Here is a 24,304-nt window from a genome sequence, read left to right on the forward strand (position 1 = left end):
TTGAGATTAAGACAAAAATCCTTTAAATGGCCCACAAGGCCATCAACGGGGCATGGGTTAAATAAATCAGGGTTTGCTCGTACAATAGAGTATCCAGCAGCTGTAAAAGGAGGTACTCCGGGCCAAGACTTGGACGTTCTCTCCAGCAGATGGCGGGGGGGGGGGGGTGGGGGGGGGCACGGATATCAGGAGTACAGTGTGTAGTGTTTGTGTAAAAAATATAAATTTGAACCAAACTCCCAACAAGTCCTCCTTTAAAAAAAATGGAAGGAGGGGAATGATGGGCCTACAGGGGCACGTGTATTCCTTGTGTGGGATGTCTTGGGAAGGGGGCTTGACTAGAAGACTGGGCTGGTCTCTGGGGAGGGGACCTGCACTGCTAGGGACTAGGGACAGAGTGGCGGAGACTGCAGTGAACACTCTTTTTACATTTGAACGTGAAACAGGCACTGCACTACCTATTCAAAAATACATCCAACTATTTAAAAAATAGCCCCAATTTTAAAAGTCGATGGGCTCCAAGACCCTGTTCACTGGCTCCTGCTACTCTGAAGCCTCCTGCCCCGTCTGCATCTCCGAGACTTTTATTTCTGGTTGATGCTGGTCTGTCTCTGGGCCTTTGCATGCAGTTTCCTCTGCCGCCAGGATTGTTCATCACTTCCCGTCCTCACCTGGCCGAGTCTCCTTCCTCCCTGGCTCACACCTCTGTCTTCCAGAGAGTGGCCTTCTCTGATGCGCCCCCAGCCTGGGCTGGCTCTTGGACCATCGTGCAGTCTTCCTATTCACTTGCCTCGCTTCTTGGCTTGTAGGTCCGTGTGGGGCAGAACCCACTTCTGGCTTGTCCACAGCTGACCACAGCACCCACCACTGCATCTTACACCAGTAGGCACCACATCGGTATTTGGGGAATGGGTGAAATAGCAGGGGGAGAGGGTGTTCTCGGAATTCCAGAGAGGTAGGTGGGTGGGTGGGTGAGAGGGAGATCTAGGAGGGAGAGGGTATAAGTATAGGGTTAGCTGATTTGGGCTTCCCTGATAGCTCAGACAGTAAAGAATCTGCCTGCAATGCGGGAGACCCAGATTCGATCCCTGGATCAGGAAGATTCCCTGGAGAAGGGAATGGCCACCCACTCCAGTATTCTTGCCTGGAGAATCCCATGGACAGAGGAGCCCTGGCAGTCCCTGGAGTCGCGAAGAGTCGGATGCGACTGAGCAACTAACACATAGCTGATTTCCTTCCTTGTATAGCAGAAACTAACACAACATTGTAAAGCAAGTATACTCCAACAGAAAAATAAATTGCCAAAGCGAGGGCTGTTGCCATGGAGTTGGTAGGTGCCCCAACTGGGCCTTAAAGCAGGAGGATTTCCGCCCGACTGACAAGGTGCCTGTGCACCAAGCAGAGGGCATTCATTGCTGGGCGCAAAGCCCAGGCAGCCGAATTTCTCTCTCCCGCACCCGATTTGCCAGTTCCCAGGCTGAGCTGTGTGTGTTGGCCCAGATAACCTGCCCTCTCTGCGCCTCAGTTTACTAGCCCTTAGCTACATCCAGACGCGGGCGGGGGTCCGTCTGCAGTTCTAGGGGCGGGGCCTGCGGACCCCCAAGGGGAAGGCGTGCACACAGTCGGCGCTCGATAATTGCCGAGGGAACGGCTGAGGGCGCGGGGAAAGGGTTAAAGCCCGGTGCTTTTTAATTGTCAAATGACTGCGGGCGATTAGCGCTGGCAGCTTCCTCAATAATCGCTCTTCTCTGTACCTGCTGGGAGCTTAATTAAAAAACAAAGAGGCTCAATTTAAAGGCCATTACTATGCTAATGCGGCCGGGCAGGCGGTGATTAAGCGGCTGGGGCGGGCGGCGCGCGGCCGGGGCGGGGCGCGGGGCGATCAGTTACCCGCTAAACGGGCGGCCGGGCGGCGGAGCCGGAGCGCGGTGCGCGGCGCGCGGCGGGGACCGGGGCCCTGACCAGCCCGCGGCGCCCGAGCGAGCGCGGAGCCCCGGGAGCGGAGGCGGCCTCCCGGAGCCTCTTCTTCCTCCCTAGCGAGAGGCCCGGGCTGAGTGGAGGGGATGAACGCCACCCACACCCCCGAGGGCCGCCTCCCCCAGTAAAAAATCCCCTCCGACCTCCTTCCGATGCCCCCTTCCCGGTCGCTCCTTCCACCCACTTCTCAGGTCGCTCAAACCCTTCAGCCCCGGACCGGTTCTGCCCACGCCCTGTGGCCGTGTCCAGGCCCTGCAGAGTCCAGCCGGGCCGTTGGCTGAGAGCAGGTCTCTGGCTCCCAAACGCTGAGGCCTTAGCTCCCAGGAGGGCAGGGGTGGTTACTAGCCAGGCTCACCTGGCATGGAGCCCTCGCTCTACACAACCAGCTGGGTCAACCTAAGAAAGGGACTCCCGCCCCGAGGGGGGTCGGGAGGCACTGGGAGGCCCCTACCAAGCAGCTCTGAGCACAGGGTGCCCTGGTTCCTGAAAGCGACAGTGGGAACAGATGCCAGGGTGTGGTTCGGAAACGACAGCAGGAGCGCACAGGTGTGTGTGTGAGACAGAGAGGAGTAGGAGGGGACTCGGCCCAGACCTCAGGAGACTGGGCAGTGAGGCTCTCCGTGACTGAACTAACAACAGTGTTCTCTCTGGCTGCATCAAGAGGAGTATAGGGTAGGGAAAAGGGGAGGAGATGGCTCTTCTTGCCCCTGGAGGCCTGTGCTGAGGATTGGGCTACTGGGTACCAGCTTGATTAAGGGCTGTTTTGATAAACTCAGACTTATGTCCAGAGTATAGAAAGTGCCATCAGAGCCTGGGAGTTTAAGTGGGAGAGGGAGGTGTCAGGGGAGGGGTCATAGTCTTTGAGAGAGAAGGAGAACCGTGGGATCTCAGCTGAAGCTGGACATTCGCACCCCCTCGTAGGACACCACAAGGCTGTCTTGACCCATGGTTTTGACCCTGAGCGGGTTTTCATTGGCCGCCTGGTAAAATCTGTGGTCATAAACTTTGTAAATTTTGTTGCTAACATTAAAAACCATCCTACCTGAGCCTGGGGGGAAATTTAACTTGGTAAATTAAGCAGTACAAAATACAACTGACGGCAGTGAAACAACCCGTGCTAAAAATATGTCACTGGCTACAAATTAACTGAAGAGTCTAACCCTGATACTCAGTAGGGTATTATACAAGCACAAAGCTGACAATGGAGCAAACCATTATTGAAATTTTTTCATGGGAAATAATTTATCTCAATGAAAATAATTTTAGTAAAATAAAAATGGAAATGGAAAAAGTTGTAAATTATTTAACTGCACTAGAAAGAAAATTGTTCAAAAAATTAAATTGCCTTAATGGAGTTTGTTCCGGAAAACACTTGCTCAAAGGAAGTTTATCAATGTTGTTATAACCCTAATTAAAATGCTGTGGTCTGTGTATAGAGAGTCCAAATCCTTGGGGTCCGAACGATGGGGCCAGACTGTCAGCGCGGCCAGCTGTGAGGCTCTCCACTGGTATCCGGGATTTCTCCTTCTGAGACCTCTTTTCCCCTGGAATACCCTGTCCCCCATTACACCAGGAGCTCACTGAGAGGAAGTGAAATCCCCATGGATTTCTCATCCCCTAGCATGGTGCTTGGTCGTGGTGGGTATTTGGTAAATGCTTACAGAATCAACTGGCTTCCCTTGTGGCTCAGCTGGTAAAGAATCCGCCTGCAATGTGGGAGACCTGGGTTCAATCCCTGGGTTGGGAAGATCCCCTGGAGAAGGGAACGGCTACCCACTCCAGTATTCTGGCCTGGAGAATTCCATGGACTATATAGTCCATGGGGTTGCAAAGAGTCAGACACAATTGAGAGACTTTAACTACAGAATCAACAAGCTTTACAGTAAAGCCTTAAAAGGCAGTTTCTGCTTTCAAGAGGAGGAATCGTGACATAGGATTTGGCACAGAGTGAGTGCCTGAGTATGTGTTGGATGGATGGATGTGTGTGTATAGTTGGATGGATGGGAAATGGGCAGATAGCCCAGCAGGTGGATGGATGGGTGCATGTACGCATGGGTGCACGGATGTGTGTGGGTGGACAGACGGATGGATGGATGGATGGATGGTTGAGAGGGTGGTTGGGTCGGGGATGGGTGGATAGATGGATAACTGGCTGAGAGGCTATGTGAGTGGGTGGGTGGATGGCTAGATACAAGGACGAGTAGATGGAAACAAAAGAAACCTGACCTCTCTCTTCTTTAGCCCAGCATTTAAGGCCTCTGGTTTGAGCCTTCTCCTTTTTCACCTACGCTGCAACCTTTCTGACCCACTGTCTCCCTAACCTTGAAAACGGTCTCCATGTTCTTCTTGCCTTTGCTTATATTCAACCGCTCCATCTCAGAATGGCCTCTCTGCTCCTCTGCCACTGCCTACACAGAGCCCAGACTCTGGAATTAGACACAGTCCTGTTGCCATCCCAGCCTGCACTTGCCCCATTCAGTCTTTTGCACTCTTTGTAACGCCCTTCTCCAGGAAGACAGCCCCCCCCCCGGTCCTGTCCCCCACCCCGCTGACCTTACACCTCCTCAGGCCCTGTCCTGGATCACTCAGCCCTTCCCAGGCACGCAGCCTTGAGCCCGGCCTGTTCTGGCCACGCGGGACCCTGGAGAGAAATCCAAAGGCCTCTCCATCCCATGGGGTGGGCTTTCTCATCTTGCACCTGTGTTGTTGGCCCTCTGGACCTTCGGCTCCCCCAGGCCCAGCCTAGGTCACAGGCCCACAGCTCTGAGCTGATGGAGCAAGTGCAGTGGCGGGCAGGGAGGATGAGGCTGAGGCAAGAGAGGGCCTTGAGCACAGGGAGGTCCAGGCATCAAGCAGGGAGCCCATTGTCCCAGCTTTGAACCCAGTTCTGCCGGTTCTGAGAGGTGGTGGTACCCTCTCCAAGCACCACTTTCCTCTCTTGTGAAAAGAGTGGCAGAACCTGTGTCTAAGGGGTCTTATGGGGGAGGAGTCTGCGTGCAAATAAGGCCCAGGGCCTAGGATGTAGGAAAACACTTAATAAATCTTAGCAAGAAATAAGAACAATAATGGCTGCTGGATTTGACAGCCAGGAGCTGGTGACTCAGTGAGAATGGGGGAAGGCAATATGGGATCAGCTCAGAGGGGTTGATGAGCAGGTGGAGGGTAAGCCATTTGGCTTGGTTCATAGTAGGTACTCAGTGAATGTTAGGTGGATGGGTAAATAAATGAGCCATCAGATGAATGGGACTTGCCAGTGAAGGGCAGACAAGGGAGGAAAGAGCATCAAGCCAAAGGCCTGGCCTGGAGCGCGCAGACCTCTGGCGCACTAGGCGCTGGCTGGAGGGCAAGCACGTGGCGGGTGGAGGGGCATGGTCAGAAGGACACGATGCTTCACCTTCCACCTGCCCTGTACCATCGACAGGTCTGGTCCCCAGAGAAGCCCCAGTGTCCCCAAATGGAAAACAATTCCTGGGGCTTGCCCCTAGTCCCCCAGGGGTCAGAGCCCCAGAAGTGAGAAACTAGTCATCAGGTGCTGAGAGTGTATGTGTGTGTCTATACTGGGAGCTCCCACATGGCACCTCCAGCCCGGATCTCTGTCTGAAGTCTAGATTCATATGGGCTGCTGCCCTCTGGACACGTCCACATGACGATCAGAAGGCAGCTCGGGGGTAACAGGTCCAGAACCGCACTCCTGATGCTGCCCTCCCCTACCCTGCCTCAGTCTCCATTTCATTTAGTGGCAACTCCATCCTTCTGGTTGCTCAGGCCCCCTGATCTTGGACTCACCGACACCTCTATCCTTTCTCTCACATCCTCTCGTGTCCCTGTCTCCCTTCAAAATGCATCCCAGCGAGGGCAATTTCTCAGAAACTTCCCTGGTCTCAGCCAGCACCATCTTTTGCCTGGATTATTGCGATGAACTCCCAAAGCATCTCTGGGCCCCCACACAGCTGTCTGAGGAACCTGGTTAAAATGCAAATCAGATCACAACCCCTCTCTGCTCAAGACCCTCTCTCCAAAACACCAGGTGACTTGCCCTCCCCGCCCCCCCCAACCCCACCAGTGCTTCTGCACCTCCTAACTCTTGCCCTGTTGATCACCTGTCCAGCCACATCATCTCCTTGCCTTCTCTCCAACACCTCAGGTACAGGTATAACACTCAGGCCTCAGGACCTTTGCACTTGCTGTTCCCTCTGCTGGGAATTCCCCCAGATATGTCAGGAAGGCCTGAGACTGTTCTTGCTAACCCCGCTGGCCACTGCTTTCGCTTTTCTTTGCTTCATCGTGATTCATCATTGTCACTATTTGTTATACTGTGCTAGAGATGTATCTCCTGTCTGTCCGCTCACTCTTTAAATTGGAAGCTGGGGGCGGGGTGGGGGAGGTGGATGGTTGGGAGAGAACATCACTTTGACTCACTGCACTACCCCAGCCTCCAGACAGTGCCTGGCACGTAGTAGGTGCCAAACAAATGTGTGTGGAGCCACCGAATGTGTGCCGGCCCGGCCTGGCTGGCCCTCGGATGGTACCCCAGGCTCCCAGCTGGACCCATCCCTCCCTGCCCCTGGCCCCTGACCCCCAGCCCCGGGCTGCGGGCTCCCAACAGCGCCCCGGGCCGGGATCAAAGGGCCGTGGAGCCGGCGGCCCCGCACAGCTGGGTCTGTGCGCCCGCAGGAAGCGCCGGGGCAGCCCTCGCGGCAGGCCCGGCCCCGGCGCGGCGAGGCTGCGGAGAGGCCCGCGCGCCGCCGCCGCCGCCGCCGCCGGTCCCAGCTCCCGGCCCCGCCAAGCATTCCAGCCGCGTGATTGACGCGCGCACCGGGGCCCCCGCCTGCGGCTCCCGCCGCCGCCCGCCTGGCCCGCCGCCGCCGCCGCCGCATCAAAGCAGATGTTTGCAGCTGGTTTGAGTTGGATCCCCATCAACAGGCCCCTTTTTGTCTCAAAATAAAAAACAGCTACGCCCGGAATGATAAGGACGCAGCAGGCACGTGGGGGAGATGTCAACAAGTCGGGGAGGGAGGCGGTCAGGCAACTCCTTCTGCCTGCTCTCACCCCATCAGCTCCTCCGAGGGCCAGGCAGCCGCCAGCAGCTGCAGCCCGGCCCCCGAGAGTGTCCAGGGTCTTGTCCCCTCTGCCCCTATGAACACCAGCTCACCCCTGACGGACACCACAGTCCCAGGAGCCATTCTGACAGGAGTCACCTACTGAGCACTCAGCACCCGGGGCCTGCCCTGGTGCTCTGTGGCGGGTCCAACCTGGGGTCCTCCACCAGCCTGTAGAGGTGTGGCACAGAGGAGTCAACACGGGGTCATGATGACCTGTGAGGCAGGGGCTGTGATCCCAGTTTTCAAACTGGAAAACAGGTTGAGACAGGAGAGGTGACGAGCCCCAAGGTCAGGCAGAACTGGGACTGAGACTCTTCAGACGGTTCCTTCTGCCTGTAGGACCGGGTTCTTTTAACTGTCGTTTCACCTTTTCCCGGAAGTCCCCAGCTCTCCTCCGGATTGGCTAGCGTGCCTTTCTATGCCCCGCTCCCAGCCTGCTGAGTGTACCTCATCAAAGCACATGTCGCATTCTGCCAGCTCCCACCGGTGGAGATTTGGTCTGACTCTGTTCCCCAAGCGTCTTGCACAAGCCTGGCACAGTCAGCCTGCTTGGGTGTGTGCTGGGTGAATCCGTGAAGGTGGGGACAGAGGGGCTTCAGTTCCAAGCGCCAAGCCTTGTGGTCCCTGGGGAGGGACTGCTTCCAGGGACTGTAGGACTTGGGCCTGGAGAGGCCCTAAGGCAGTGGTCTCTGACCTTTTTGGCAGCAGAAACCGGTTTCATGGAAGACAGTTCTTCCGCAGATTGAGGCAGGGGTTGGCGGGGGAAGGTCTCAGGATGACTAAAGTGCTCTACATGTATTGTGTGCTTTATTTGTAGTATTACTACATCAGCTCCACCTGAGATCATCAGGCACTAGATCCCGGAGGCTGGGGACCCCTGCTCTAAGGGAAACCAGGTTCAAAAGCTGCCTGATCCCCAGTGTGACCCTGGGTGAGGATCTCATAGAAGCACATACCTCAGGGAGAACTCAGACCCAACCATGTGATGGGGGCTTCAGACTGAAGTTGAAGGGCAGAAGAGGTTCCAGAGCTACCTTGGACACCACATGAGACATAAACTGGGGAGAGAGAGGGGGCACACACCTCCTGAGACACCCCCTAGGCTTAGCCCTCTCACATCACCAGGTAATGGAGGGATTAACACCCCCATTTTACAGAAGAGGAAACTGAGGCTCAAAGATGGAACGTAAATGACTCAAGGCCACATAACTGGTGTTGGAGTCATGGGAATCCACACCTCTGAGGACAAGGCTGAGGACTGGGGGTGAGGGGTTAAAAGGACCCTTGAATAAGCAGGAGAAGGATGAGACACAGGACAGAGGGTCCAGTTGGCCCAGCTTGAGTCAGGTGTCCAGGCCTGGCCCAGTCACTTGAAGGTCAGAGAAGTCATTTTATACCAATAGGGCTCTCCCTGTGTACCATGCGTGAAGGTGCCATGCAGCGTAGGAGGTGTTACTGCAAGACTCCCAGCCTAACGGGAGGCACGTGGAGAACTTTGTTAATAAAAAATTGGGACACTGAACTCCACGGTGTGTGGTTGTGAAGGGGGCACACGAGGGCAAGTTCAACTTCTCTTGTTAGCTGGTAGTGTTCTCAGACTCCCCCAAAAGCAGAGTGTCCAATATTCTCTTGTCCTTCTGTTATTCCCTTGAAATGACTGCCCATTTCATTTCTCCCAGGGTTATTCATTCATTCGATAAATAGTCACTAACCACCAACTCAATGCCAGAGCAAAGGGTAGGGGATTGAATTAATTCCTTCTTTCTAAGACAGTGGGGAGTTCAGACACACAGATATCTGGATCTGGAGGCATCAGGGAAGGCTTCAGAGAGGAGGTGATGCTTTGAATTGTGTCTTGAAGGCTGAAGATAAGTTCAACAAGAAAAAAAGGGAAGGGTTTGAGAAAACAGGTCGTAGAGTCAGATGGAATTTTAGGTGCTAAGGAGGCCAGAAGGGACTTGGGTTCAGGGAACAATGAGAAGCGTGGCAGCTAGAGCAGAGCGCCGAAGGCCAGGTGTGGCAGGGTAGAGTGGGGCCTTGAATGCCATGGTTAGATCTTTGCACTTCTCCTAAAACTGTTGGGAGCTCTTGGACTGAGAACCCAGTGAAGAGCTAAAACTGTAAAGTGCAGTGACACGAGTCCGGGAATGGCCGCACGGTGAGGAGGCAGAGGAGAGTGAACTGTGCTGGAAAGGCTTGGATAGACGATGACAGTGATTGTGATCTGCACTCATCAAGCCTTTCTCTGCCCAGCTGTGACCCCACTGGACAAATGGGGTCACTGAGGCTCAGAGAGGAGAAGGGACTTGTGTGGGATTCCAGTGTGAGGAAATGACAGAACCAGGATTCCTAGCCTAGTACATGCTGTGTGGCCTCCAAGAGCTGGGGATGAAGACCCATGAGGAGAGGCTGGAGGGGCCCTGGGACATTAGGAAACCAGTTTTATGAGAGGTAAAAGAATCACCTGTGTTGCATGCATCTCTGCAGGTATCAGTGGTTTGAAAGTGTTCGTCGCTCAGTTGTGTCTGATTCTTTGTGACTCTAGGGACCACAGCCTGTCAGGCTCCTCTGTCCATGAGATTCTCTAGGCAAGAATATTGAAGTGGGTTGTCGTTCCCTTCTCCAGGGGATCTTCCTGACCCAGGGATCAAACCCCAGTCTCCTGCTTTGCAGGCAGATTCTTTACCGTCTGAGCCATCTCAATGGTTTAAGAGAAATTAACAAATCAGATTTGTAACCTGTGTTCACATGCTCCCGAAAAAAATGGTTTTTTGAGTTTTGTTTATTAGCTTTATGACTTTAATACATTGAGAATTAAACAAATAAACCCATGAAAGCTCAGAGGAGATGGAGATGTGTTGTCCTAGCCTGGGACACTTTAAGGGAAGGATATCCTGAAAAGAGGAATTTCTTACTCTGCAATTACAGATGATCCTGGGGGAAGGGGGTGTATTTGCTGCAGGGGGAGATATTCAGTTTGGTTCAAGGAAAACCCACCCAGCCACCTTGCCTGGACAATCTCACCGACAGAGAAGCCTGGAGGGCTACAGTCTATATGGTAGCACAGGGTCAGACACAACTGAAGCGATTTAGCATACACACGTGCACACACCCAGCCACACCTACTAGGTGCTGGGCTTATGTCAAGTGATAAAAACTTGGAGTGTTCCGAGCCTTGAGGGCAGACAGACGTGGGCATGGCAAAGGGCCAGGGTAATTGATGAACGGAAACATTTGGATACACAGAGCAAAGAGGGAGTATATGGCAATGCTGCCATGTGACTTTGAACCTGCCCTCTGCACCTTCCTGTGCTCATCTGTGAAACAGAGATGGAAACAGTGTCTTCCTTTTAGGGTTCTGTGAAGACTTAACGGGGTGATGCAGCTAGATGTTAATTGAGATCAATGATACTAATGAGACAGCCAGAGAATGAGCCAGGAGCGCTCTCTCCAGCCTCCAGACAGAAGCTGGAAGGATGGATCCAGAGCCCAGGATGGAGATGAGAGGGAGCATGGTTAGCATCTGTGTCAGGAAGCCTGTGCCCAGGAACTCCTGGGAGATCCCAGCAAGGATAATCCAGGAGAGCATGTTGGACTCGCACAGAACAGGAGAAAGGCAGACACCAGCAGTTGTGAAATGCCTTTTAATGCCAGCAGAGGGCTGAGAACTTTACATGGGTTTAGCCCTCCCAGCAACCCCATGGGTGGGTACCATCATTCCCATTTTACAGATGAAGAAACTGAGGCTCAAAGAGGTTAAAGTGTCTTGACTAAAGTCACACAGGGAAAAGTTATGGAGACAGGAGGGAACACCAAGCTGCCCGGTTCAGCACCCGCACCTCCCCACACAGGTCCCCTCCCAGGGAACCTTGTCTCTACAGGGCAGGTGGGTGGAGCTCCCACAGACCAGCTTGCCCTGCCTCACAGGCTAAACGGCACTCTATTGGCTGGTTCAGCAGTCATTCAGCAAACATTCACTGCTCACCTTTAGTGTGTGTGGGGACTTGGGCTCAGTGCTTAAGACACAGGTGGCCCTGGGAAGGTGTACCTGGAAATACATGAAGTGTGTCTGCGACTGGAAAGGAGGAGGGGGCTTTGGGAGGAAGGGATGCCCAAGCTAAATCCTTCCAAATTAGCAGGTGTTTGCCAGGCAAAGGTTGGGAGTGGGGGGAATGGCCTTCTCGGTTGTGGGGACAGCGTGTGGAAAGGATAGGTGCTTTATGTGGAAAACGGGGAACAGGGTTGTGTGGGTTGGTAGCAAGTGATGTGGCCACAAGTTTTTCACGAGTCTTTGTCTAGCTTTGGAGCTTCTGGATTGGGGAAGGGGCCTGGGCAGGCAGATTGGCACCAAGAGGGCACAACCGTTAGAGGGGAAGCCACAGGTAACTCTGCCTTGGCCAGAGCTTCGGAGCCACCCCACAGCGCCCTCCATCCCTGACCCCAGGACCTGCTGCATCCAGGCTTCCCAGCCCCAGTGTGAGAAGCAGAAGCACACCCATCTGGAGCCCCCAGCCCAGTGCTCTTACAGAGGAGGGAAGTGAGTGAGGTTCAGACTCGCCCAAGGTCCCAGAGCTGGGAGGGACGGAGAGCGAGTCCAGGGCTCCAAACCCAGGGCCCTTGTTGCTTTCCCGGGCCCTCATGCCAGGCTTTGGGGCGGGAGGGGAAGGGAGGCGGGGAGGCACCAAGCTTTTCAGCCCTAGCCATTCTGCATCTCCAGTCAATATTTGCAGCTTCCAGGCAGTGTTCACAGAGAGGCTTCCCCAGCCCCCGCTTCACTCCCTTTGTGCTCACAGCTTTAACCTGACAACTCAGTGCATTTTCACACTGAGAACCCAGCAGCGTTGTTGAGCCCATTATACAGATAAGTGAGCTTAGAGGGAAGAAATTACTTACAAGCCAGCAAGCGGCAGAAACAGGCATTGAACCTGAGTCCATCTGATTCCATTGCCACCCGCCTCTGCTTGGGGCTGCTTCTCAATGGCTGGTTCCACCGGTCCTGTGTGGTGGGAGGGATTCAGGGAGGGAGTAGGGGCTCACAGAAAGGAGGGGCTCCCACTGGCGCCTGAGCCCCTTCCACACACGCTGTTTGTAGCTCTCACCCTGGCGTGGTAGACAAAGGCAGCCCCATAATTGGGAGCAAGTATTTCATGCATCCCCCCCGATGTTTTATTGGGTGGAAAGATGCTTGGAGACCAAACGGATGGCCCATTCCATTTATAAAGTGTGCACGGTTTGTTTTATTTCCCGAGTTTTTGCAATCTAGATAACAGATGATGCCCCGAGTGGCTGGCGCTGCCTCCGTAATGGCGGCACCGAGCCTTTGGAGAAGTATTAATAATAGATTGTGTTGATGAGTTTGGAGAAAGTAGCAATCGACCCCCTGCTGCCAAGGCATTAGCGCGGCTGTTCTGAACGAAGCCTGCATGGTGGCAGCGCCTGCAAATGCAGGTCACCCCCCACCACCGCCGCCACCCCCTCCCCTAGACTCAGAGGGCTTCTTCTCTGGGAACCACCAAAGGCGTGCCAACCTGGCCCGGGGCCCCAGCCCTGCCAGGTGGACCCAGAGATGCCCCAGCACTTATCTGCCCATGGGCCACAGGGACCAGGCTGCAGCCCTTCATGGGGCCTCTAGGTCAGGAGGTAGAGCGTGGGGAGGAGGACAGACAGGCAGTGAGAGGGGCAAGGCAGAAGTGTCCCCCATGTCAGAGCAGCAGGTTCTGCGAACCTGGCTTCTTCCCTAGCCCCTTGGCAGAACTGGAGGGTCAGCCCGGTTCCTAGGGGCCTCTGCTTAGGGCGCCATGGGCAGTTGGGTGGGTTGCACTCTGAACAAAGGTCTCCAGCCAGAGGGCCAAATTGGAGCTGACTTCGGCTCACACTCCCCTGGTGAAGCCCTGTGCTGTGTGGGCCAGTAGGGTCCTGCCTGCCTGAGCCAAGCCTTTACTTTCAGACTTTGCAGACACTGAGGCCTCCTGGTGGATCAGGTGGACCTCCGTGGAACTAGGAGCTGACAGGGTCACGTGCCATCACTCTGATGCGGGACTCATTCATTGAGTTAAATGCTCAGTCCCCTTGAGTCCTGACAACAGCAGCCTTTGAGGAAAGTCCTGTTGACATCCCTGTTTCACAGTAGAGGGAACTAAGGCCTGAGGTGAGCATAGAGGAGGCCACCTCCCCCAGACTGGGGCATCAAAGAAGGCTTCCCAGAGGAGGTGGTGTTGGAGTTGGGCATTGCAGGATGAGTAGGAGCCTGCTGGATAGACTAGAGGTGGCTGGCAGGGGTTGCTGGGGTCTCCCCAGTTTGAGTGCCCTGGCCAGTGCCAGGGCAGCAGGCAGAGCTGGGATTGGCCTTGCCCACTGCGTCCCACCCGCTCACCGTGGGTGGTGTGGATGGCAGCCCCGGGAAGGGAGGCAGGCCGAGAGCCTTGCGTTTATGGCCGTTTCTGTTCCAGAACAGATTAGTAGAGAATTGCAGCTGTAATCTGTGCCTGTGATGGCGGGCCATAAAGAGGGATGGGATGCGCGCAGTGCTCCCAAGGTGGCGCCCGCAGACGTGGCCCGAGGACGCAGGGAATGAAAAATGGTTTTAATTCCCTCCCAGCAGCAATAATTTGATTCTTCATAAATTTTTCCATCAAAGTGTTGTTGAGGCTGAGTTCCCACAGAGCAGGGCACGTGACAGGGATGGGGAGCCGAGAGGAGCGGTCAGTAGGTGCAGGCCAGGGCAGGGTCCTGCTCAGACCCTTGTGCTCACTCACCAGAGTCGCGAAGACCCACCCACCCCACCCCAAGCATTGTCTCCCGAGATGAAAGATGGATCCTCTTTGTCACGGACGGACAGTATCAGACCCCGGACATTTACTCCCCACGTGACCCTGAGCACATGCCTGCCTCCCAGCACCTCAGTTTTCTTATCTCTAAAATGGGATTAATATTTCCTGCCTCGTAGGGTTGTTGCAAGGATGAAATGCACTTCTGTACACAGAGTGCTTGGAAGAGCGGCTGATACTGCACACGTGTTCTGTGACTATGTGTTCACGGGGGAGAGTCCTAGGCTAAAATGAGAAATAAACAGGTGTGGCCGAGGCAAGGGCCAGAGGAAGAGCATGCCAGAGGGCCATGGTGATGGTGCCCTGGAGGGCTTCAGGCAGCAGCCTCCGGGAGTAGAGGGGTAAGAGGGGAGGCAGGACTGTGAAGGGCCTGAAGGCCAAACTCAGAAACTTGGAGGTTCTCCTGAGGGCACGAGGGAGCCGTGGATGAGTCTGGGGCAGGGAGGCAGCGTGATCACGTGTGTGCTTTGGACAGACCCCTCTGTTTCTCATCCTGGAGGGTGAGTCAAGGGTTGGAGAGGCAGTAAACCAGCGAGGACGCTGGGGCAGCCCCTCCGGCAGGAGGGGAGGGAGCCAGGCTGGGTGATGGGTTGGGCAAGGATGGGGATCACTTGGATGTGGGGGAGAGGCAGGGCCAGGGAGGAGGAGCACAGATGCTGGAGGGCCGGGGGATGGGACCTATGGGGTGCCAGTCCTTCCGCTCAGGGCAGGGCCCACCTGGCTCTCAGGGAAGGTGGAGACTGGCCCTGCACTCTGCCCTCTAGTGGTCGCTGTGCCTCTGAGCAGGCAGGCTCTTGAGCTGACATCTCTGGGCAGCATGCCCAGTGCCCATCTTGGGGTCGTCAGGGGCCCTGCCAGCCAAGGGGTAGGGCTCCCACTGTCTGGCTCTGTGCCCAGGGAGGGCCTCTCCCACTTGGGCCGGGTGGCTCCGGGTGGCAGGAGGAAGAGGTGCTCTGTGGGCAGTGCCTCTGGGAGGGACCCCTGAGCCCAGCCAATATGCCCCGCTTCTGTGCACCCACAGGCTCTTTGCGGCCAAGTGCAGTGGCTGCATGGAGAAGATCGCCCCCACCGAGTTCGTGATGCGGGCGCTGGAGTGCGTGTACCACCTGGGCTGTTTCTGCTGCTGCGTGTGTGAACGGCAGCTACGCAAGGGCGACGAGTTTGTGCTCAAGGAGGGCCAGCTGCTGTGCAAGGGTGACTACGAGAAGGAGAAGGATCTGCTCAGCTCCGTGAGCCCCGACGAATCCGACTCCGGTGAGCTGCGGCTGGAGCCGGGTGGGGGGCTTGGCACCCATGCCGCAGAGGGTCGCCCTGCAGGAGAAACCCGCTTCTGACCCTGGGACCCGTACCCCACACAGACACTGCACCCACACCCACAGCCAGTGCACACATGCACGGAGGTGTTCACATGCGGGGTGCACACAGACACGTGTGCATGGCCCCACAGGCCCACAAACGCACCTGGACACGATCACGCACAGGGATAGGTGCATGTGGTTGTACGTGCACACACACAAGCACATAAGATGTGTGTGTGGATACCTACGCCCAGGAATGTAAAAACATGGACACATGTCCACTAGACATGTGCTCACATGCCCAAGCACGCCAAAGCCCACACCCATGTAAACACACATGTGTACACATGCCCTAGCACACTCGTGCAGTAAGTCTGGCTACACGTTTATCCATGTGCTCACAGGTACTATACTTTGCACACACATGAATGCATGCCCTGTGCTCTCTGGCCCAGCAGTCCCCCTTTCCCTTGCTGTGACCCCACCGCAGCCCCACCTCACAGGGGTCTCTCCCAGCATCGAGTCTACAGGCATCTGATACGACGCATCCTGTCTCCATCACGCCCCCCCAAGTCTTCAGCAGTGGGCGGACTGGAGTCCTCGGTAGTGGAGGGAAAGCCTCCATTTCCTGGGGTGAAGGCTCCTCTCCACCCTGCTCCAGCCTCCCAAAGACTGCCAGTTTGGAGCGCTCCTGGCAGGAGGGGCAGGGCCAACCAGGGACAAGTTCTTAAGGAGGAGAAAGTCAGGAAGCAGGCTGGCACCTGGTCATTCCTGGGGGCGGCAAAGACAGCCTGGAGCAGGGGGCGTGGGGAGGAGGTGCCCTGGTCTGCCAGGCCCTTGTGGGGAACCCGGAGCCCATGGTCAGAGGACCTGCCCACACAAAGGAGCCGTGTCCCTGCCAGAGCCCTTGAAGGGGGGCATGAGCTGCCCATGCATCTGTCCCTCTGCCCACCCCTGGGCAGGGCACCGTGGTGGCCAGGCTGCCTGGGCTCCTGAGGGAGAGCGGGGACCAGCCAGGTGCCATTGGCACATTCCTGCCAGGCCTAGGAAGGGGGTCTCAGAGGGAGGCCCTCCTCTGCAGGGACTCATGCTCGGAGGAAGATGGGCTGGGGGCAGCAGGAGGCATGGGGGTGGGGGAGGCTCTGCTGTCTGTTTGGGGCCCGCATCTCTGAGACCCATAACTCGGGCATGCAAGTGGGTATGGGGTCGCTGGGTGAAGACGCATGCTTCTGCATTCAAGGGTGTGTGTGTGTGTGTGTGTCCAGACGTGTGCATGCCTGTATGTCCCTGCTTCAGAGCATGCACCTGTGTGTACGTGTGTGTGAGTGTATGTTTTGCTTGTCAATCCTTAGTCCCTGGAAGCTCCTTAGAGCCTCCTCTCTGGGCCCTGATGCCCGGCTGATGCTGGGCTAGTGCCATGGGAACTGGTTTTCCTGAAAGCCAGCATTCTGGGCTGGGGTCCCCCAGGGCCCGGAGGCCACAGGCCAAGGTGGGGCCCAGGCAGGTTGGGTCAGGGGAAGCCCAGGGCCAGACTGAGCACAGCTGCCAGCTCCTCTCATCAGGAGGGCCGTGGGCCTGATGGCAGATCGGCTGCCTGTGAGCGTCAGCATAGCTGTGCTCCCTTCCGTGTGCCAGCCACACATGTGTGTGCCATACGTGTGCACCTGCACATTTCTGCAGTGCCCGAACCTGTCCCCATGTGGGCCTGTCTCTCTGCCCTTCTGAACGTGAGTGCATCTGAGTGGGCAGCGTGTGTCCGTGCCTGCTCACCAGGGTGCCCTCCTCTGCCTGTCTGGTCAGCAGGGCAGGTCTGGTGGCTTTGGTTCAGGTCTCCCCAGGGGGCTGAGATAAGGGCGCGAGGACCGTTTGCTGAGGAAGGGAACACACCGGGCTGGGTGGGGCAGTGGGTGGACAGGAGGTGAGAGGTGAGACGAGGCGGGGCCTGTGGCCCAGGGAAGGGGGCAGTCTCTACCCTGAGGGCCCTGGGGAGTCGTGCTGGGTGATGGCAGGAGGTGACGGGACCCCAGCAGCAGCGGGTTCCTGAGGATACGGGCTGATCCGCTGCATCGTGTTCCCCACAGTGAAGAGCGAGGATGAGGATGGGGACATGAAGCCGGCCAAGGGACAGGGCAGCCAGAGCAAGGGCAGTGGGGACGACGGGAAGGACCCTCGGAGGCCTAAGCGGCCCCGGACCATCCTCACGACGCAGCAGCGCAGAGCCTTCAAGGCCTCCTTCGAGGTCTCCTCCAAGCCCTGCCGGAAGGTGAGGGGCGGCCGGGGTGGGGCGGGGGCTGACACCCCCACACCCGCTGCCTTTCCAGACTCCTGCGGGGACCTGGGCATCCCTGCACCTCCCCGCCCAACCCCCGGACCTGCCACCTTCGGCGCCTGCCCACCCCCGGGCCTGACCCTTCTCCCTCTCTGGGCAGGTCCGAGAGACGCTGGCGGCGGAGACGGGCCTCAGCGTGCGTGTGGTCCAGGTCTGGTTTCAGAACCAAAGAGCAAAGGTGAGGACCGGCCACGAGCCACCCTGCTGGGCAAGGGAGAGGGTGGGCAGGCGGAAGACCGGGGCCTGATGAGGGTGGGGCGGGAGTGCCTGGGGGCCGAGGTGGGGCTGGCATGCACCGTATCTCCTGCAGATGAAGAAGTTGGCACGGCGGCATCAGCAGCAACAGGAGCAGCAGAACTCCCAGCGGCTGGGCCAAGGTGAGCCAAGGGCCCAGCGCGGGGCTCAGTCTGTCACGAGACTCCCAGGAAATTTCTCCCGCCCCGGGGGTCAGATCTCAGGGAGCCAGTGCCTGGGAACCTGCTGAGATCCACGGACAGGCAGTGGGGACCACGGGACACAGGAGGAGGAGAAATGGCAGGGGAGGCAGCCCGGAGCGGGGACAGAATTTCCACATTCACCCTCTCTCTGTGCCAGGCACGGTCCTCACCATTCAACAGCTTCCGTCTCACTTAACTCACAGATCCCTAAGAGGAGGGGCATTGTTATCGCCCATCTCACAGATGAGGAGACTGAGGCTCAGAAGACTAAGGGACTCGCGGGATCACTCAGCTAGTAAGGGGCAAAGCTAGGCTTTGGCCCTGAGTGTAGGGCTCCTGCGTACGTGCTCAGTTGCTCAGTCGTGTCTGACTCAGCAACTGCATGGACTGTAGCCCTCCAGACTCCTCTATCCATGGGATTCTCCAGACAAGAATACTGGAGTGGGTTGCCATGCCCTCCTCCAGGGGATCTTCCCAACCCAGGGATCGAACCTGAGTCTCTTACTGTCTTCTGCATTGGCAGGCAGTTTCTTTACCACTGGACCACCAGGGAAGTTCCTGTTGGGCTCCTAAACCTGTGCTTTTAACACGACCACACACCCTCTTGCCCATGTAGAATTCAGCAGAAGTCTCCAGAGAAATTTCCAGAGAAAGTCTTCAGGGTATTGAGAGTCCAGGGTGGACTAAGCTTTGCCCAAATGCTGTTTCCACATCTTGGACTGGGGCTGGCCTCCCGAACCCCAGCAGGACCCCATTGGAGCCTTCTAGGCCTTGGAGGGGGGCCCAAGTGTTTCCCGAGACTGCTGGACTGGGGTGGGGGCTGCCGCTGTCCGCTCCCATGGGAGACGAGTGCCCTGAGGCAGATGCCAAGGCACTGATGGGCAGCTCAGGACTCTGAGGCCAGACCAGTGTCCCAGGCTGGACCCGGGGCTTCGGGCTGTGCGTGGCCTCAGAGCCCAGCTCTTCCTGTCCTGTCCCCTTTCCCCTCTCCTGAGACAGCCCAGCCTTCGGGGGCTGCTGCCATGGCCACGGGCATCTCAGCCCGCCCCTACGCTCTGTCTTGCTCTCCGGGGTTCCCAGCTGCCCCCTGGACGCAGTCTCCCCAAGAACTTTCCAGGTCCCCTTGAGCTCATCATAGCCCACACTGTACTTCATGCCATTGTCCCCAGGCCACACGCATACAACACCCCTGCTGCTCCCCAACGCCCCCCTCCACCCACCCAGTACCCACACCAGAAACCTGGGCGTCACCTCTGACCTGTCCTGTTCCACGAGCACTGCATCTGCTAAGTCACCCAGTCAGTCGGTGATTTCTTCTCCCAGGTCCCTCATGCCCCTCTCAGACTTTCCTGCATTTACCTTAATGGGGACCCAAGCCCCTCGCCCCACCTGTCTCCTCTTGATGGGCCCTGCCTCTGTCCTCCACCCTCTCAGCCTTTCTCCACAGTCCCTCCACAGCCAAGACCCTCCACTGGCTTCCTACAGCCTCAGGGGACACCCTGCCCCCCACTCAGCTCGGGTCCCCAGGGAACCATCTCTCTCCCCAGGCATGACCTTTTCTTGCCCTCATGTCCAGCCCTGTGGACTGGGCTCCCTGCTCCCACCGGGCAGTTTCTCCCTTCTCTGCCTTTGTTACCCTTCAGCCTGGCATCCTGCCCCTGGCTAGGCTGGTTGAACTCTCTGCTGGTTCTTGAAGTTACATGGAGGTGGAAGGCCCCTTCCTCCAGGAAGCCCTCCTTCCCTGAGCCTTGCTGGCCCAGGTGCAGGCTCCACCTTGGCGCTGCGGGTGCAGGGCACTCAGTGCACCCCCGTGTCATGAGTCATTACTGGCTGTTGCTGGAAGCCTCTGACTTTGGATAAACTAGTTCTTCTAGAGGCGCTGGAGTGTGTGTGTCTGGGGCAGGTTGGTGAAGTCAGGTCAGATATGGAGGCTCAGCGACCCTGGAAGCTCATGGGCAACCTCAGCAGGGGGAGGGGCTGGGAAGGAGGAGGTCAAAGGGACGGCAGCGGGCAGCCTGGACTGGGTAGCAGGGTGGGGGTCGTGTGGGATGGGAAGCCATGGGGGACTCCTGGGATACATCTTGAGGTCCCCTCTAGGCCAGGACAGCCCCGGGCGGTTAGTGAGGGCGCGGTCTCTCCCCAGAGGTCCTGTCCAGTCGCATGGAGGGCATGATGGCCTCCTACACGCCGCTGGCCCCGCCACAGCAGCAGATCGTGGCCATGGAGCAGAGTCCCTACGGCAGCAGCGACCCCTTCCAGCAGGGCCTCACGCCACCCCAAATGCCAGGTGACCACATGAACCCCTATGGTAAGCTGCCCCACCCCTCATGGCCCAGCACCGCCCCTGCCCCCCCAGCCTGACCTGGCAGGCCCTTCCAAATCAGCCCACCTGCCTCCTCCTGTCAGGAAGGGGGTACCCTGGAAACCCCCACCCGCAGCCCCCCAAACCCCCGCCAGCTGGCAGTCATCCTTTCCCTCCCTCACCTCCAGCCACACGGCCTGTAGGGCCAGTGGGGCCCCCAGAAGCCCCCTGCCTGGAACCCCCGGTGCTGACGCCCACCCCCTCTGCCTGCCGCCCCTCCCCCACCTCCAGGCAACGACTCCATCTTCCACGACATCGACAGCGATACCTCCTTAACCAGCCTCAGCGACTGCTTCCTCGGCTCCTCGGACGTGGGCTCCCTGCAGGCCCGCGTGGGGAACCCCATCGACAGGCTCTACTCCATGCAGAGTTCCTACTTTGCCTCCTGAGAGCCAGCCGGGCGGCACGGACGCTTGGGCAAGGGTCCTGGAGGGGAGGATTGCTGGCCACAGACGCTGCCTCACCACCCCCAGCCCCACCGCCCGCACAGACTCTGCAGACAGCCATACGGTGCCCTCCCCTCGGCCAACCGGGCCTGGCTAATGTGCCCACTGGGCACAGCCAGACAGGCAGATGGGCGGAGCCTGGGCAGGGACTGTGTCCTGCCCCCAGAGACCGTGTCACCCCCAGGGACCCAGAACTCTCGACAGCCACTCACCTCCCAGCCCCACCTTGGCCTCCATCGCCTCCCTCCCCCTCCCAATCTCTTTTATGGGAAGCTTAAATTCTCTCTATTTTTTTAAACGTCCCCTCTGTGTCCAGGCCACCTCCATGGTGCAGGCCTAGATCAAGGCAGCCCCTCCGCTGCCGTGCATGTCCCAGACGATGGCGTGAGAAGCCTGTGTACCCTGTGCCCTGCACTGTGCCCACCTCCTCCCACCTCTGGGGCAGGCCCACCAGCCTAGGATCACCCCTTCTACCTGGAGCCTGGGGCGGGAGTGGGGATGAGCCTGGCAGGTGCGCCAAGCCCACCACAGCTCTCCCCTGGGGAAGGGGGCGTCACGGGGGCGCCAGGGGCGGGAAGGTTGAGCCCAGGCCGACTCAAAGGGATGGAGACATACATGCACACATACACGCTTCAAGGCACACCCATGCGGATGTGCACACGGGTACCTAGACATGCTGAGAGAGACGGAGAGGCCCCTGCGGGTCAGCCCTGCCCCGTCAGGAAGGGGAAGGAGGCCAGACGGGGACAGGGGAGCCCCCTCTGACAGCAATAGGAGGGGCGAGAGGAAGGGCAGAGGAGGTGAGCTCAGAGCACATGGATGCAGATGTAGCTTCGCCTCCGCCCGGATGGGGCTGCCTAGGCAGTCAGAGGCCCCAGAACCAGGCAGAATCAGGCCACATGGTGGAGCCTCCAGGTGGGAAGGTGTTTCGGAAGCACCCCTTGGCGCTCCATCTGATGCTGGGCTCTCACCCAAACTGCTGCTGCCTCTCCTTGCACACCTCCAGTGACGAGGAGCTCACTACTTCATGGGGCCCCAAGTTCAGCTGCCTTTTCTGCTGATCTCACCTCTGTCCCTTTTCAGCCTTTGTCCTCGCTTCTTAAAGCCAGGCTTTTCCAGCTTCCTTTTAAAAGCCCTTCCTTTTCCAGCTCTTCCTTTTAAAATTGGACCTCCCCCGCCCCCGCCCCCACCCCCCCAGGCTGGCTCCAGCTTTCCGTCTAAACGTGTAGAACAGATATAACCCAGTCTGCCCACTGTCATCAGCCAGCCTGGCCCTTCCGGGCTTTTCTTCTTCCACAAACTTCCACAGTCTCAGTCGTCCCGCGTCCTCCTGCAGCCTCAGCCAGCCCAGGTTCTGTGCCATCTCTTGGTCCTGGGTCTCCACTGGTCCCTTAAAGCAGCCACTCTGTCCTTTGGAGGGTTGGTCCCCTCTCTCCTCTTGGGCCCATATAGGCAAGTCACGCTGGGGGCACTTGGAGCAGGTCTGGGGCAGATGCTCCCTGCCCAGTAGACCTGGCCCTTCTCTCCCAGACTCTATGTTGAAAGAAACCTCAGGAATGGATCAACTAGTCTGCCCGTTACTGCGCGGCTGGAAAACTGGGCCAGGAGAGGGGCAGGGACAGGCCTCTCAGCTAGTCAGGAAGAGAGCCGGAGCACAGAAAAGGGGCACCACGCCAGCTCCTCATCCTCTGTGCCTGGTGAATGGCCTCCGGGTTGGGGGACATGACTCCTCTTAGTAGACTTGCCCCCGCCCTGGGCCTCATAAACCCCAAGTCCAACCTGCGCTCTGCCTCTGCCATGACACTGCCCCCTGCCAGGAGCTGGTACAGGGCACACATGCCGATGACCTGCAGGTTGTCGAAGCCAGAGGGTCCTCAGCTCCCTGTGCCAGAGACACCCCGTCAGCTGGTTTAGGTTAACTCCTTCGTGCTACTGCGGCTTCCCCCAGGCTCTGATAACCACGCTGCCCAACCCTGGGCTGGGTGTCGGGACACAGATAAGCAAGATGTAGGGCCCCGTTTGAGGACCTCTCTCCTGGGAGGAGAGACATACACATTCTGTCCCAAGCCTTTCCAGACATTGTTGGGGATCCATTTCTCAGATGAGGAACCTGAGGCTCAGAGAAGGCTGCCCAGCAGAAGCACACGGGACCAGTCAGGCTTGCTGGGGTTGGGGTGAGTTGAGATGACTGGGTTCTGTCCACTTCATGTAGGAAAGCAGAGCCTTGACCTGGGGCGGGGGAGGTGAGTGGCCAGGACCACCCCCACCCCTGCTGTGATGTGGGACCACCATCACATGGTGCCTGGGTGGGAAGCCAGGGGAGGGGGACGTGACAGACTATTCTCTGGAGGAAGAGGGAGAAAGTGAGGGGTTGGGGGGGGAAGTGTCAGAGGAAAGTGGAGTTCTGCTTCCCTTTCGGAAAGCTGAGGCTCAGAGGGAGGAAGGGAGCTGCCCCTGGTAACACAGGGAGTGTTACCACCTCCGCTGTGGAGCCCTCCAGGGAGGCCACACAGAGGGACACTGGTTCTAAAGGTCAGACCACGGGCCCAGCAGAGCCTATAGAGAAGTGGCCAGTGCCAGTGGGCTGGGCATCTCGGGAGGCTTCCTGGAGGCGGTGATGTGGGGAGTCCACCATGTCCAGATGAGCAGGCCCTGGCAGTGAGGTTCGGGGGAAGGAGAATTGGCTGACCTCTGCCCGGCCCAAGCCTGAACTCTGGGCACCACCTGGGGTGAGACTCTCACCTCCCGTCTTTGAGAACCTGCAGCTCTGGGGCTCACTCTGCCCTGCGGGCAAGGGGGAGGGCCACGCTCACAGACGCGCACACAGCCACACACACACACACACAGCTAGACACACACGAAGGCTCACAGACCCACATTCACAGACACGCCGCCTGGGGGCTGGGGAAGCAGAAGGGACCCTCGAACCTTTGGCCCTTGGACGGCGCCACTGCCTGTAGGCCTCTCTGCCATGGCTGCCCCACCGGGGTCCCACGGGAGCCCAGCCCAGCCAGGTGTGGGGCCCCGGCCGCCGGCCATTCCTGTTCTCCTTGTACAGACTCTCACTGTCCACCCGCCATCCCCAGACACATTTTATTTAATAACTTGTCATTGTTAAATTATTTATTAGCGTTTACCACATCACCACCCCCACCCTGCCCTCCACTCTCACCTTCTGCCTCTTCCCACGAAAGCAGAAAATGGAAACAACAGAAAAAGACGAGACATCAGTATATTTGTAAATAAACCAACCTGTACACGCCTGTGGTGCCTCTCCTTGGGGGGAGGGGCTGTGCGGGGCCTGAGCCAGTCCTGCCTGAGATGCCAGCAGATTTCTCAGTGGGCGCCAGGGTCAGCAGGTCAGGAAGGGAGAGCCTGGGGTCCCTGGTCTTGCCCAACACATTCCCTTGTTCCATCCTATAATCGTCACCTCCCCATCCTCATCCTGTCCCAACCCCGACCCATCACCATCCTTGAAACAAATGCCTCCCTCCCGTTTCAATCATCCCTTTCCCCAACACACTCA

At 57.7% G+C, this 24,304-nt stretch overlaps 1 protein-coding gene across 2 annotated transcripts in view; it reads left to right on the forward strand.

Annotated features, from left to right (window-relative positions):
- The window catches only part of LMX1B (LIM homeobox transcription factor 1 beta), an 86,869-nt gene extending 62,828 nt beyond the window's left edge, over positions 1-24,041 (forward strand). The window contains exons 3-8 of one of the 2 annotated variants that reach the window (XM_027556290.1): positions 14,928-15,160; positions 17,286-17,467; positions 17,634-17,711; positions 17,844-17,910; positions 20,114-20,278; positions 20,564-24,041. In XM_027556290.1, coding sequence (XP_027412091.1) covers positions 14,928-15,160; positions 17,286-17,467; positions 17,634-17,711; positions 17,844-17,910; positions 20,114-20,278; positions 20,564-20,721 — 883 coding nt within the window. In that variant the 3' untranslated portion in view covers positions 20,722-24,041. The remainder of the gene's footprint in view (positions 1-14,927; positions 15,161-17,285; positions 17,468-17,633; positions 17,712-17,843; positions 17,911-20,113; positions 20,279-20,563) is intronic. The other variant, XM_027556291.1, reaches the window with a different exon arrangement.
- The last annotated feature ends 263 nt before the right edge of the window (positions 24,042-24,304 follow it).

This window comes from Bos indicus x Bos taurus, chromosome 11 (assembly GCF_003369695.1).
Source record: "Bos indicus x Bos taurus breed Angus x Brahman F1 hybrid chromosome 11, Bos_hybrid_MaternalHap_v2.0, whole genome shotgun sequence".
Classification (NCBI taxonomy): Eukaryota; Metazoa; Chordata; class Mammalia; order Artiodactyla; family Bovidae; genus Bos; species Bos indicus x Bos taurus.